Source organism: Myotis brandtii, unplaced genomic scaffold (assembly GCF_000412655.1).
Source record: "Myotis brandtii unplaced genomic scaffold, ASM41265v1 scaffold1026, whole genome shotgun sequence".
Classification (NCBI taxonomy): Eukaryota; Metazoa; Chordata; class Mammalia; order Chiroptera; family Vespertilionidae; genus Myotis; species Myotis brandtii.
In genome coordinates, this window is record NW_005353435.1 from 563,183 (window position 1) to 574,631 (window position 11,449).

The 11,449-nt window shown below is 55.5% G+C and overlaps 1 protein-coding gene across 1 annotated transcript in view; it reads right to left on the bottom strand.

The window, feature by feature from the left end:
* TRIM67 (tripartite motif containing 67) overlaps positions 1–11,443 on the bottom strand; it is a 14,290-nt gene extending 2,847 nt beyond the window's left edge. The window contains exons 1-7 of the mRNA XM_005856361.2: positions 11,303–11,443; positions 8,554–8,649; positions 7,363–7,485; positions 5,659–5,769; positions 4,918–5,077; positions 913–1,058; positions 58–196 (exon numbers count right to left, since the gene is read on the bottom strand). Coding sequence (XP_005856423.1) covers positions 58–196; positions 913–1,058; positions 4,918–5,077; positions 5,659–5,769; positions 7,363–7,485; positions 8,554–8,649; positions 11,303–11,410 — 883 coding nt within the window. The 5' untranslated portion in view covers positions 11,411–11,443. The remainder of the gene's footprint in view (positions 1–57; positions 197–912; positions 1,059–4,917; positions 5,078–5,658; positions 5,770–7,362; positions 7,486–8,553; positions 8,650–11,302) is intronic.
* Between the last annotated feature and the right edge of the window lie 6 nt (positions 11,444–11,449).

Genomic DNA, 11,449 nt, shown 5'->3' on the forward strand with positions numbered 1-11,449 from the left:
CCCGGGCTCGGAGACAGAGCCCGCACCTGTCTCTCCCCCGGAGACCCCCGTGCTCACCGTCCGACGTCTGCAGGACCACGGTCTTGCTGTAAGGCCCGACGCCGGAGGAGCTGAAGGCCTTGACCCTGGCGTTGTAGGTGCTGTTGAAATGGAGGCCGTCGATGGTACACAGGGTCTCCTTGCCCACGTACACCTCCTGAAAGAGAGCCGGGGACACGGCCGGCACCTGTTACCTGGAGGGTTTCTCTGGCGGCATGTTGACATTGAAAGTGTTAGAGTGGCCGAAACCGGTTTGGCTCAGTGGATAGAGCGTCGGCCTGCGGACTGAAAGGTCCCAGGTTCGATTCCGGTCAAGGGCATGTACCTGAGTTGCGGGCACATCCCCAGTGGGAGATGTGCAGGAGGCAGCTGGTCGATGTTTCTCTCTCATCGATGTTTCTAACTCTCTATCTCTCTCCCTTCCTCTCTGTAAAAAATCAATAAAATATATTTAAAAAAAAAAAAAAAGAAAGTGTTAGAGTGATGCCTGGCCGGTGTGGCTCAGTGGTTGAGTGTCAACCATAGGAACCAGGAGGTCACGGTTCGATTCCTGGTCAGGGCACATGCCTGGGTTTCGGGCTCGATCCCCAGTGTGGGGCGTGCAGGAGGCAGCCGATCCGTGATTCTCATCATTGAAGTTTGTATCTCTCTCTCCCTCTCCCTTCCTCTCTGAAATCAATAAAATATATATATTTTTAAAAGCCTTATTCCTGCCTCAGGGCCTTTGCACCTCATCACTCTGTCCATGGAGCCAATAACCTCTCTGGTGGCATCAGAGCGACGGGCGGCCTCTCAGGCTGGCCCAGAGGTTGGGGCAATGAGAGCCACTCCCAGCCTGGACCTTCGGGCCCCCCAGACCCGCACGGGGCTCACCCGGAACTGCCCCCCGTCGCCGTCGTCCAGCTCCAGGATGTAGCCGTCCACGGGGCTGTGGGTGAAGGGCGGCAGCCTCCAGGCCAGCGTGACGCTGTTGTTGCGGGTGCAGCACTTCTCCAGCTGCAGCAGGGGGCCGGGCGGCACTGCAGCGGGGACAGGGACGCCAGGGTTAGAGCGCGACCCCTCCTCAGGGCACTGGGTCCCTGTGGCCCCCTCCCCATCCCAGGGCCCGGCCCCCTCCCCCTCACCATCCCAGGCCCCCAGGAGGAAATGTGGCTGAACTCCTCACCAGCCACTCTGCAGCCACTCCCAGCCTGTCCTGTGCACCCCTCGCCCCCGGGGTCTAGACTCCAGGTGGGCAGGTGAGGGCAGGCACAGGGTGTCCGGGAACCTCCGGGGCCACAGCAGGTGCCTCCCCCACCCACCCAGCCACCCACTGACAACCACTGGTTTCCACTGTTGGACTGGAGGATCCGTGGGAATTCCAGCAGAGCCTCCGTCCACGTGCCTCCAGGCCCACAGGGACCCTGGGGGCCAGCGCACAGCTTACACCTGGGGCTGGGATGGTGCTGGGGGGCGGGGGGGGGGTTGGGGACATTTAAGCCTTGTGCTGGGAGCATATTTTATTTTATTTTACTTTATTTTATAAGAGAAAGTTTATTTAGAGAGTCACAGAGGTGGAAGAAGTGAGCCAGCTGGGCTGCGTGGGCTCAGGAAACAAGTCACAGAGGCAGAAGAGGGGCCCCTGGAGCTTAGGAGGGAGGAAGGCAAAGGTCAGGGCCTGGGGGAGGACAGGAGGACGGGACAGTGTCTGAATGAACAAGGATACTCTCTTACTAGTGGGACAGCTCGGGCTCAGGCCAGGGGGCGACTGCCCGGGGCCACCCAGCCAGCGGGTGGCTGAGCTGGGACTTGAGCTTCGTCTGTGACACAGGCGTCCCTCCCCTCCCGCTCCACCTCCCTCCCAGTATCATGACCTGGTAGTGCAGGGGTGGGGAACCGTTTTCCTGCCAAGGGCCACTTCGATATTTATAACATCATTTGCAGGCCATGCAAAATTATCCATTTAAAAATTAGCCTGCTACGCCCGCCCAGCACGGCTCAGTGGTTGAGCGTTGACCTATGAACCAGGAGGTCACGGTGCGATTCCCGGTCAGGGCACATGCCCAGGGTTGCAGGCTCAGTCCCCAGTGGGGGGCATGCAGGAGGCAGCCGATCCATGATTCTCTTTCATCATGGATGTTTCTATCTCCCTCTCCCACTCCCTTCCTCGCTGAAATAAATTTTTTAAAAAATTTTAAAGAAAATTAGCCTGCTATATTTGGTCAAGCATTTAATGAACTCACCCCTAATGCCTTGGCAGGGCCAGACCAAAGGATTTCTCGGGCCTTCTATGGCCCGCGGGCCGGACGTTCCCCAACCCTGTAAGCTGCCCCTCAGAGGGGCCACCTGTTCTGAAAGCAGCCCTGCCTGAACTGGCCAGTCCCGGCTCACCCCTACATTTCATCTGGATGAAGTCCAGAAGTCCAGCGGCCTGCAGCAGCGGCTCACTGTCCAAGGTCAGGTCAAACTCCGCGGACACCTTGGGCTCCAGGGCGCCTGGGCGCCTTTGCTCCTGAGACACCTGGACTCGCTTGATCAGGGCGTCCGAGATCTTAAAGGGAGCGCGGAGGTCAGGGTTTGGATTTGCAGAGGAAAAATCATGCGAGTGATGAGGGAGGCGTTGGGGCCTTGTCCCTGTGCCCGGGGACTGGACGGGGCTGCCCTCGGCTAGTGTGAAGCCGTGGACGAGAGGAAATGAACCCTACCAGTGCGACAGGCGGAACATGCAAACGCACTGTGTGGTTTAAATCCTATCTTAAGCCCGGCTGGTGTGGCTCAGTGGTTGAGCCTCGACCTATGAACCAAGAGGTCATGGTTCGATTCCTGGTCAGGGCACATGCCCGGTTTGTATGCTCCATCCCCAGTGGGGGCATGCAGGAGGCAGCCGATCAGTGATTCCCTCTCATCATGGATGTTTCTCTCTCTCTCTCGCTCCCTCTCCTTTCCTCACTGAAATCAATACAAATAAGTAATAAAGATGAAAAAAGATGAGGACTCGGGTCTTCTGGAACCCTTGAGCAAAGGACTACTCAACTCCAGGCCGCGGGAAGGGGCCTTCCTAACGGAGTTTGGGGAGCGGGGTGGGGCTGGGGGAAGGGGGCGAGCCCACCTGGGCCCTGGGAGCGGGCTCACCTGGAGGAAGCCGGCGGGGTCGTTCTCCTTGATCACCTCCAGGCAGTACTCCATCAGCCCCGTGGACTGGCGTAGCTTCAGTGTGCAGTGGTTGATCTGGTCCCAGACCATCTGCGGGGAAAAAGTCCTTAGTCAGCCTCTCATCATCCGAGGAAGAGCAGTCCGCTGCGGCGAGAGTCACAGAGAAGGTTCTGGAAGAGATGGCACTGGTCCGGCCCACCGTGAACCCTCTATTCTCGCTGTCCTGCTCCTGAGCTCCACGTGCCCTCGTTACTGGGAGATAGAATGGATCCGTTCCCAACAGGTGGGGCCACAGCCCCCAGCAGAGCAAACGTCCTGAACTCTGGGTAGACGAGCAGAGAAAGTGCAGAATCTGAAACTCCCCCACGGCTGGTCTCCCTTCTCACTGGTCTGGGGGGACTCGATGGTTCACCAGCCACGGACCATCCCCAGAGCTCACTCCTCCTTCCCTGGAAAGTAGTATTTCCTGCCCTGGCCGGTTTGGCTCAGCGGTTGGAGCATCAGCCCTTGGACTGAAGGGTCCTGGGCTTGATTCCGGGGAAGGGCAAGTACCTGGGTTGCAGGCTCCATCCCAGATCCCGGTTGGGGGGCATGTGGGAGGCAACCAATCGATGAGTCTCTTGCACATCGGTGTTTCTCTCTCTGTCTCTCCCTCTCCCTTCCACTCTCTCTGAAAATCAATGGGAAAATACCCTCAGGTGAGGATTAACCAAAAAAGAAAAGAAAAGAAAAGAAAAAAAGGAAAAGGAAGTAATATTTTCCGATGCGGTTGGCAAATGTCTATAAAACAGATCGAGCCTTGGGACTGTGAAGCCGTCCTTCGTCAATGCCGCGTGCTCACAGGTGCTGCCCAGCCCAGGAGCCCAGCACCGCGCGAGGGGACCCTCCCCTCCCCTTGCTGGCTGGGTCCTGTCATGGCTGCTGATTACTGAGTGCAGGACCCAGCGGACACGGCCGAAGAAGGGCAGAGCTGGGACCTCGTCACCGTCAGTGGTCACTGCTGCGCTGCGAGGCGAGAGCAGGAGTCCCTGAGGCAGCACACGGGGCTCAGAGGCGGCCGGGGGGAGTGGACTTGCGACCGGCAGGACTCGGGGCGTCCGGCGCTGGCTTTGGAGGGACCGCATGTGTGTCGACTGGCTTCAGGGACAGTCACGTGAGTACGTGGGCCCAGGGGCAGCTTGCTCATCCCTTCCTTGTTTCATTCACTCGCTTATTCATCCATTCACTCATTCATTCACTCACTCACTCACTCATTCCTTCAATTATTCCTTCATTGATTCACTCACTCATTCATTCACTCACTCATTCATTCATTCACTCACTCACTCATTCCTTCAATTATTCCTTCATTGATTCACTCACTCATTCATTCACTCACTCATTCATTCATTCACTCACATCCCGGTCAGGGCACATGCCCAGGGTTGCAGGCTCAGTCCCCAGTGGGGGGCATGCAGGAGGCAGCCGATCCATGATTCTCTTTCATCATGGATGTTTCTATCTCCCTCTCCCACTCCCTTCCTCGCTGAAATAAATTTTTTAAAAAATTTTAAAGAAAATTAGCCTGCTATATTTGGTCAAGCATTTAATGAACTCACCCCTAATGCCTTGGCAGGGCCAGACCAAAGGATTTCTCGGGCCTTCTATGGCCCGCGGGCCGGACGTTCCCCAACCCTGTAAGCTGCCCCTCAGAGGGGCCACCTGTTCTGAAAGCAGCCCTGCCTGAACTGGCCAGTCCCGGCTCACCCCTACATTTCATCTGGATGAAGTCCAGCTGGTGGATGGCCTGCAGCAGCGGCTCACTGTCCAAGGTCAGGTCAAACTCCGCGGACACCTTGGGCTCCAGGGCGCCTTTGACCCACTGCTCCTGAGACACCTGGACTCGCTTGATCAGGGCGTCCGAGATCTTAAAGGGAGCGCGGAGGTCAGGGTTTGGATTTGCAGAGGAAAAATCATGCGAGTGATGAGGGAGGCGTTGGGGCCTTGTCCCTGTGCCCGGGGACTGGACGGGGCTGCCCTCGGCTAGTGTGAAGCCGTGGACGAGAGGAAATGAACCCTACCAGTGCGACAGGCGGAACATGCAAACGCACTGTGTGGTTTAAATCCTATCTTAAGCCCGGCTGGTGTGGCTCAGTGGTTGAGCCTCGACCTATGAACCAAGAGGTCATGGTTCGATTCCTGGTCAGGGCACATGCCCGGTTTGTATGCTCCATCCCCAGTGGGGGCATGCAGGAGGCAGCCGATCAGTGATTCCCTCTCATCATGGATGTTTCTCTCTCTCTCTCGCTCCCTCTCCTTTCCTCACTGAAATCAATACAAATAAGTAATAAAGATGAAAAAAGATGAGGACTCGGGTCTTCTGGAACCCTTGAGCAAAGGACTACTCAACTCCAGGCCGCGGGAAGGGGCCTTCCTAACGGAGTTTGGGGAGCGGGGTGGGGCTGGGGGAAGGGGGCGAGCCCACCTGGGCCCTGGGAGCGGGCTCACCTGGAGGAAGCCGGCGGGGTCGTTCTCCTTGATCACCTCCAGGCAGTACTCCATCAGCCCCGTGGACTGGCGTAGCTTCAGTGTGCAGTGGTTGATCTGGTCCCAGACCATCTGCGGGGAAAAAGTCCTTAGTCAGCCTCTCATCATCCGAGGAAGAGCAGTCCGCTGCGGCGAGAGTCACAGAGAAGGTTCTGGAAGAGATGGCACTGGTCCGGCCCACCGTGAACCCTCTATTCTCGCTGTCCTGCTCCTGAGCTCCACGTGCCCTCGTTACTGGGAGATAGAATGGATCCGTTCCCAACAGGTGGGGCCACAGCCCCCAGCAGAGCAAACGTCCTGAACTCTGGGTAGACGAGCAGAGAAAGTGCAGAATCTGAAACTCCCCCACGGCTGGTCTCCCTTCTCACTGGTCTGGGGGGACTCGATGGTTCACCAGCCACGGACCATCCCCAGAGCTCACTCCTCCTTCCCTGGAAAGTAGTATTTCCTGCCCTGGCCGGTTTGGCTCAGCGGTTGGAGCATCAGCCCTTGGACTGAAGGGTCCTGGGCTTGATTCCGGGGAAGGGCAAGTACCTGGGTTGCAGGCTCCATCCCAGATCCCGGTTGGGGGGCATGTGGGAGGCAACCAATCGATGAGTCTCTTGCACATCGGTGTTTCTCTCTCTGTCTCTCCCTCTCCCTTCCACTCTCTCTGAAAATCAATGGGAAAATACCCTCAGGTGAGGATTAACCAAAAAAGAAAAGAAAAGAAAAGAAAAAAAGGAAAAGGAAGTAATATTTTCCGATGCGGTTGGCAAATGTCTATAAAACAGATCGAGCCTTGGGACTGTGAAGCCGTCCTTCGTCAATGCCGCGTGCTCACAGGTGCTGCCCAGCCCAGGAGCCCAGCACCGCGCGAGGGGACCCTCCCCTCCCCTTGCTGGCTGGGTCCTGTCATGGCTGCTGATTACTGAGTGCAGGACCCAGCGGACACGGCCGAAGAAGGGCAGAGCTGGGACCTCGTCACCGTCAGTGGTCACTGCTGCGCTGCGAGGCGAGAGCAGGAGTCCCTGAGGCAGCACACGGGGCTCAGAGGCGGCCGGGGGGAGTGGACTTGCGACCGGCAGGACTCGGGGCGTCCGGCGCTGGCTTTGGAGGGACCGCATGTGTGTCGACTGGCTTCAGGGACAGTCACGTGAGTACGTGGGCCCAGGGGCAGCTTGCTCATCCCTTCCTTGTTTCATTCACTCGCTTATTCATCCATTCACTCATTCATTCACTCACTCACTCACTCATTCCTTCAATTATTCCTTCATTAATTCACTCACACATTCATTCATTCACTCACTCACTCATTCCTTCAATTATTCCTTCATTAATTCACTCACACATTCATTCATTCACTCACTCACTCATTCCTTCAATTATTCCTTCATTAATTCACTCACACATTCATTCATTCACTCACTCACTCATTCCTTCAATTATTCCTTCATTAATTCACTCACACATTCATTCATTCACTCACTCACTCATTCCTTCAATTATTCCTTCATTGATTCACTCACTCATTCATTCACTCACTCATTCATTCATTCATTCATTCATTCACTCATCGGTTCACTCACTCACTAATATGGACTCAGTGCTCCACCCGTGCTGGGTGCAGAGGCTGCGAGGAGGACGGGGAGGGAGGGGGGGCGCCCTGGTCTCCCGGGGACCTACCTTCAGCTTGTGCTCCCGCTCTTTCGTGACCTTGGTGAGCAGCTTGGCCTTCTGCCGAGTCAGAGCCTCGACCAGCGCGTCGCACTGAGCGACCAGGCAGGCTTCATAGTCCAGCCCGTTCTCCTGGGGGAGCAGAGAGGGTTAGGGAGGCGTGCTGAGGTCTGGCGGGTGCTAGACACACGGGCGCGCGTCCTGGAGTTACCGAGACGCGATGAAACCGGAAACCGAGTAGATATGAACTGGGGGAGAGGAGCCGTGCATCGCGCCACATCTCTCTGGCGGGACAGTCTTTTGTCAATCAAACCTTGTTCGGCGAGTTTTTATTGTCACAGGAAATCCTCCTGGGGGCGGGGGAACAGGCTGCAAGCTGCGTTCTGCGTAATCCCGTCCTATTGCGTGTGCACATGTGTCCCAAGCAGCCATCTCCGACTTAGTCCCTCAGTCCCTTTCCTCCATCCTGACGCTGCTGCTTTCCAGGGTCACCACCTGTATGTTCCTCCACGTGCACATTCACACGGAGCACACGCGTGTGCACTCTCCCTCACACTCCGAGCTCCTGAGGCCGGACATGGTACCTGAGGGGTCTGCATCTGGCTCAGGATGTGACATAGCAAGAGTGCTACAAATACACTTGCTTAGGCCTGGCCAGTGTGGCTCAGTGGTTGAGCATCGACCTAGGAACCAGGAGGTCACGGTTCAATTCCCGGTTGGGTTGCGGGCTCCATCCCGAGTAGGGGGTATGCAGGAGGCAGCCAATCCATGGTTCTCTCTCATCATTGATGTTTCTATCTCTCTCCCTCTCTCCCTTCCTCTCTGAAATCAATAAAAATATTTTTTAAAAATACCCTTATTTACTAAATAACGCGTTTACATTGATGACATGGGTACCCAGCACCCTGGACAGGCTGACACCGCGTAGGATGCCGTGGCCATGCAGGGGGTGCACGACTTCTCTCCAGCTCTTCTTATGATCCTCTATCACTGAGCTGATGCGAAATCTCCTGCCCGTATCAAGTGCCGCGTGAGCGTGGGTGGACCGAGTGTGGTGTCTGCAGTGTCTGAGGCTGCAGGACAAGCCAGCCTCCTCGTGCGCATCCCTGAACACGTGCTCGCCACACGCGGTCCTCTCCTCTGGACGCCTCTCCTGAGCTTGCTGCGCCCCCCGCGCTCCCGGCGCTGCGGCCGGCTCACCTGGATCTGCTGCAGAATGTTCTTCAGCTGCACCAGGAACTCCTTCGCCTCCTTCGCCTTGTCGGAAACGCCATTCAAGGCCTGGGACAGCTGGGCCTACAACCGGAGTCACAGGTTGAAGAGGAGAAGGAAGGGTTAGAACAGGGGTGGGCAAACTTTTTGACTCGAGGGCCACAATGGGTTCTTAAACTGGACCGGAGGGCCGGAACAAAAGCATGGATGGAGTGTTTGTGTGAACTAATATAAATTCAAAGTAAACATCATTACATAAAAGAGTACGGTCTTTTTTTCCTTTTTTTTAGTTTTATTCATTTCAAACGGGCCGGATCCGGCCCGCGGGCCATAGTTTGCCCACGGCTGGGTTAGAGGCACACAGCTTGCACTTCATTGTGAAGACTTGTGTGTAGCCCGGCCGGCGTGGCCCAGTGGTTGAGCGTGGACCTATGAACCAGGAGGTCACGGTTCGAGTCCTGGTCAGGGCACACGCCCGGGTTGCGGGCTCCATCCCCAATGTGGGGTGTGCAAGAGGCAGCCGATCCATGATTCACTCTCACTGATGTTTCTATCTCTCTCCCTTCCTCTCTGAAATCAATACAAATATATTTAAAATAAAGAAGTTATCAGCACATGTTTTTCTGCAGGAAACCAGGTCACTGAGGTTAAATAAGCATTTTATGCACCCTGTGCTTTCCTGCAGGTGGAGTGGTTTTAAGTGTAAGAACTTGAAAAATAATAACACACATTGGTTACTGCGGGGCAGGTACTGTGCTAGAGGCTACACACACAGAATCACACTTACTCCTTACAACAATGGTCGGAATTAGGTATTATTATCCAGCGGGCTTTAAGCTGTGCCTAAAGCTTACAGAATTACAGGCGCTGAGACTTGGAGATAGGTCTATGTAACTATATAGCAGGGCGTCTTATCAGAAACACTATTGACATTTGGGGCTACATCATTGTTTGGGGGAGGTGTCCTGTGTACTATCGGAAGATTGGCCTGGCTGGAGTGGCTCCATGGTTGAGTGTTGACCTATGAACCGGGAGGTCGCGGTTCAATTCCCGGTCAGGGCACAAGCCCGGGTTGCAGGCTCCATCTCCAGGAATCTAGTGGACACAGGCCAGGGAGGCGGCTAATCTTTTTTTTTAAATATATTTTCATTGATTTCAGAGAGGAAAAGAGAGGGAGAGAAAGATAGAAGCAGATGAGAGTGAATCATCGATCGGCTGCCTCCTGCACGCATCCCACACTGGGGATCGAGCCTGCAAACCAGGCATATGCCCTCGACTGGAATTGAACCTGCGACCCTTCAGTCCGCAGGCTGATGCTCCATTCACTGTGCCAAACCGGCTAGGGCGCTAATCTTTTTAAAAAAATATATATTTTAATTGATTTTAGAGAGGAAGGGAGAGGAATAGAGAGATGGAAACATCAAGGACGAGAGAGAATCATCGATCGGCTGCCTCCTGCCTTTTTAAGGTGTGAAACATTTACTGGAGAGAGGACGCGGAATAATAAGTGTCCACATTTGCAGCTGCTGTCGGGGACCCTGAACGAGGGACTCTAACTCTGCCAGGCCTGACTCACTGACCTCAGGGGCCTGAGAGTCCAGTTACTCAGCTGAGCCTTTGGATGAGCCATGAAGATGCATGTTCCTTCCAAGAACTGACCCTGCGCCTGCCTTGGGGCCATAATCAAGCGCCTGACCTGATTGGCAGCCACCAGGGAGCTCCAGCCAATAGCCTAAGAGGCTGTTCCATTCCCACTGGAAGGTGGCATCCCAGGCAAGTGCTGGGGAGGGAGGCTGGGGCAGCCTGCAGATGCCGGTGGGCCTCGCTGTCTTACTCAGAGCCTGTTCTGTGACACCACCATGCCCCCCCAAGGAACCTTCTCTGGGGAAAAGGACTCCGCCTTCTTCAAACACGGTGCCTGGGGGTGGAAAGTGCTGGAGACTAGCTGACAGAGGAGGGAAATTTCTGCTCTGGAAGCCGGTGGGAGTTCGGCTCTGGAGGGAATAGTGTGTCCCTTCACCGAGGGCTGGGATCGAATCCTTCCCGCCTTCAGAGACCGTTAACCAAGTGCAAGACTTGGGACATTTTCTCCCGCGCAGGTGGTAACACTTGAACTTAAAAACAAACTTTATCAAGGGGGGAAGGGGCGCTGGACGCTAGTGCCACCGAGGTAACTCATTAGCCCTCGCCTGTTGGGGTCCGTGGTTAGAGTGTGGGCCTGCGAACTGAAGGGTCCCTGGTTCGATTCCGGTCGAGGGCACGTGCCCGGGTTGCGGGCTGGATCCCCACCCAGTGAGGGGTGTGCAGGAGGCAGCCGATCCATGATTCTCATCATGGATGTTTGTACCTCTCTTTCCCTCTCCCTTCCTTTCTGAAATCAATAAAAATACATGTTTTTAAAAAGGTAACTTATTAGTCAGCTTAAGGCGTGAAAAAAAGCACGCTTCTGCATTCTGGGTACCCTTTATGTAGAATCATCTTTCCTACTACTGTCATCTTTCCATGCCCTTCCCATCTCCAACACCCAGCTCAGAGCACCTGGAGTTCATTGAAGTGTTTGTCCAATGACAGATGAGAGAACGAGGGAATGAATGAATGAATGAATGAGATCATCCCTGCATGAATGAATGAATGCATGCATGAATAAATGAGGTCGGTCCCGAGTGAATGAATGAATGAGGTCAGTCCGCTTGACCCTCTGGCCAGCCCCCGCCCCGCCCCGCGGGCGCTCACCCACCTTGTGTTGCTTCCACATGGCGCCCAGCGGCTTCACCTCGTGCTGGCCGTGCCGGCCCTCCTCCAGGCACAGGTAGCACACGGGGGTGCGGCAGCCCGCGCAGTACATGCTGTAGTTCTCCAGCTCGTGCTCCGGGCACGTGGGGAA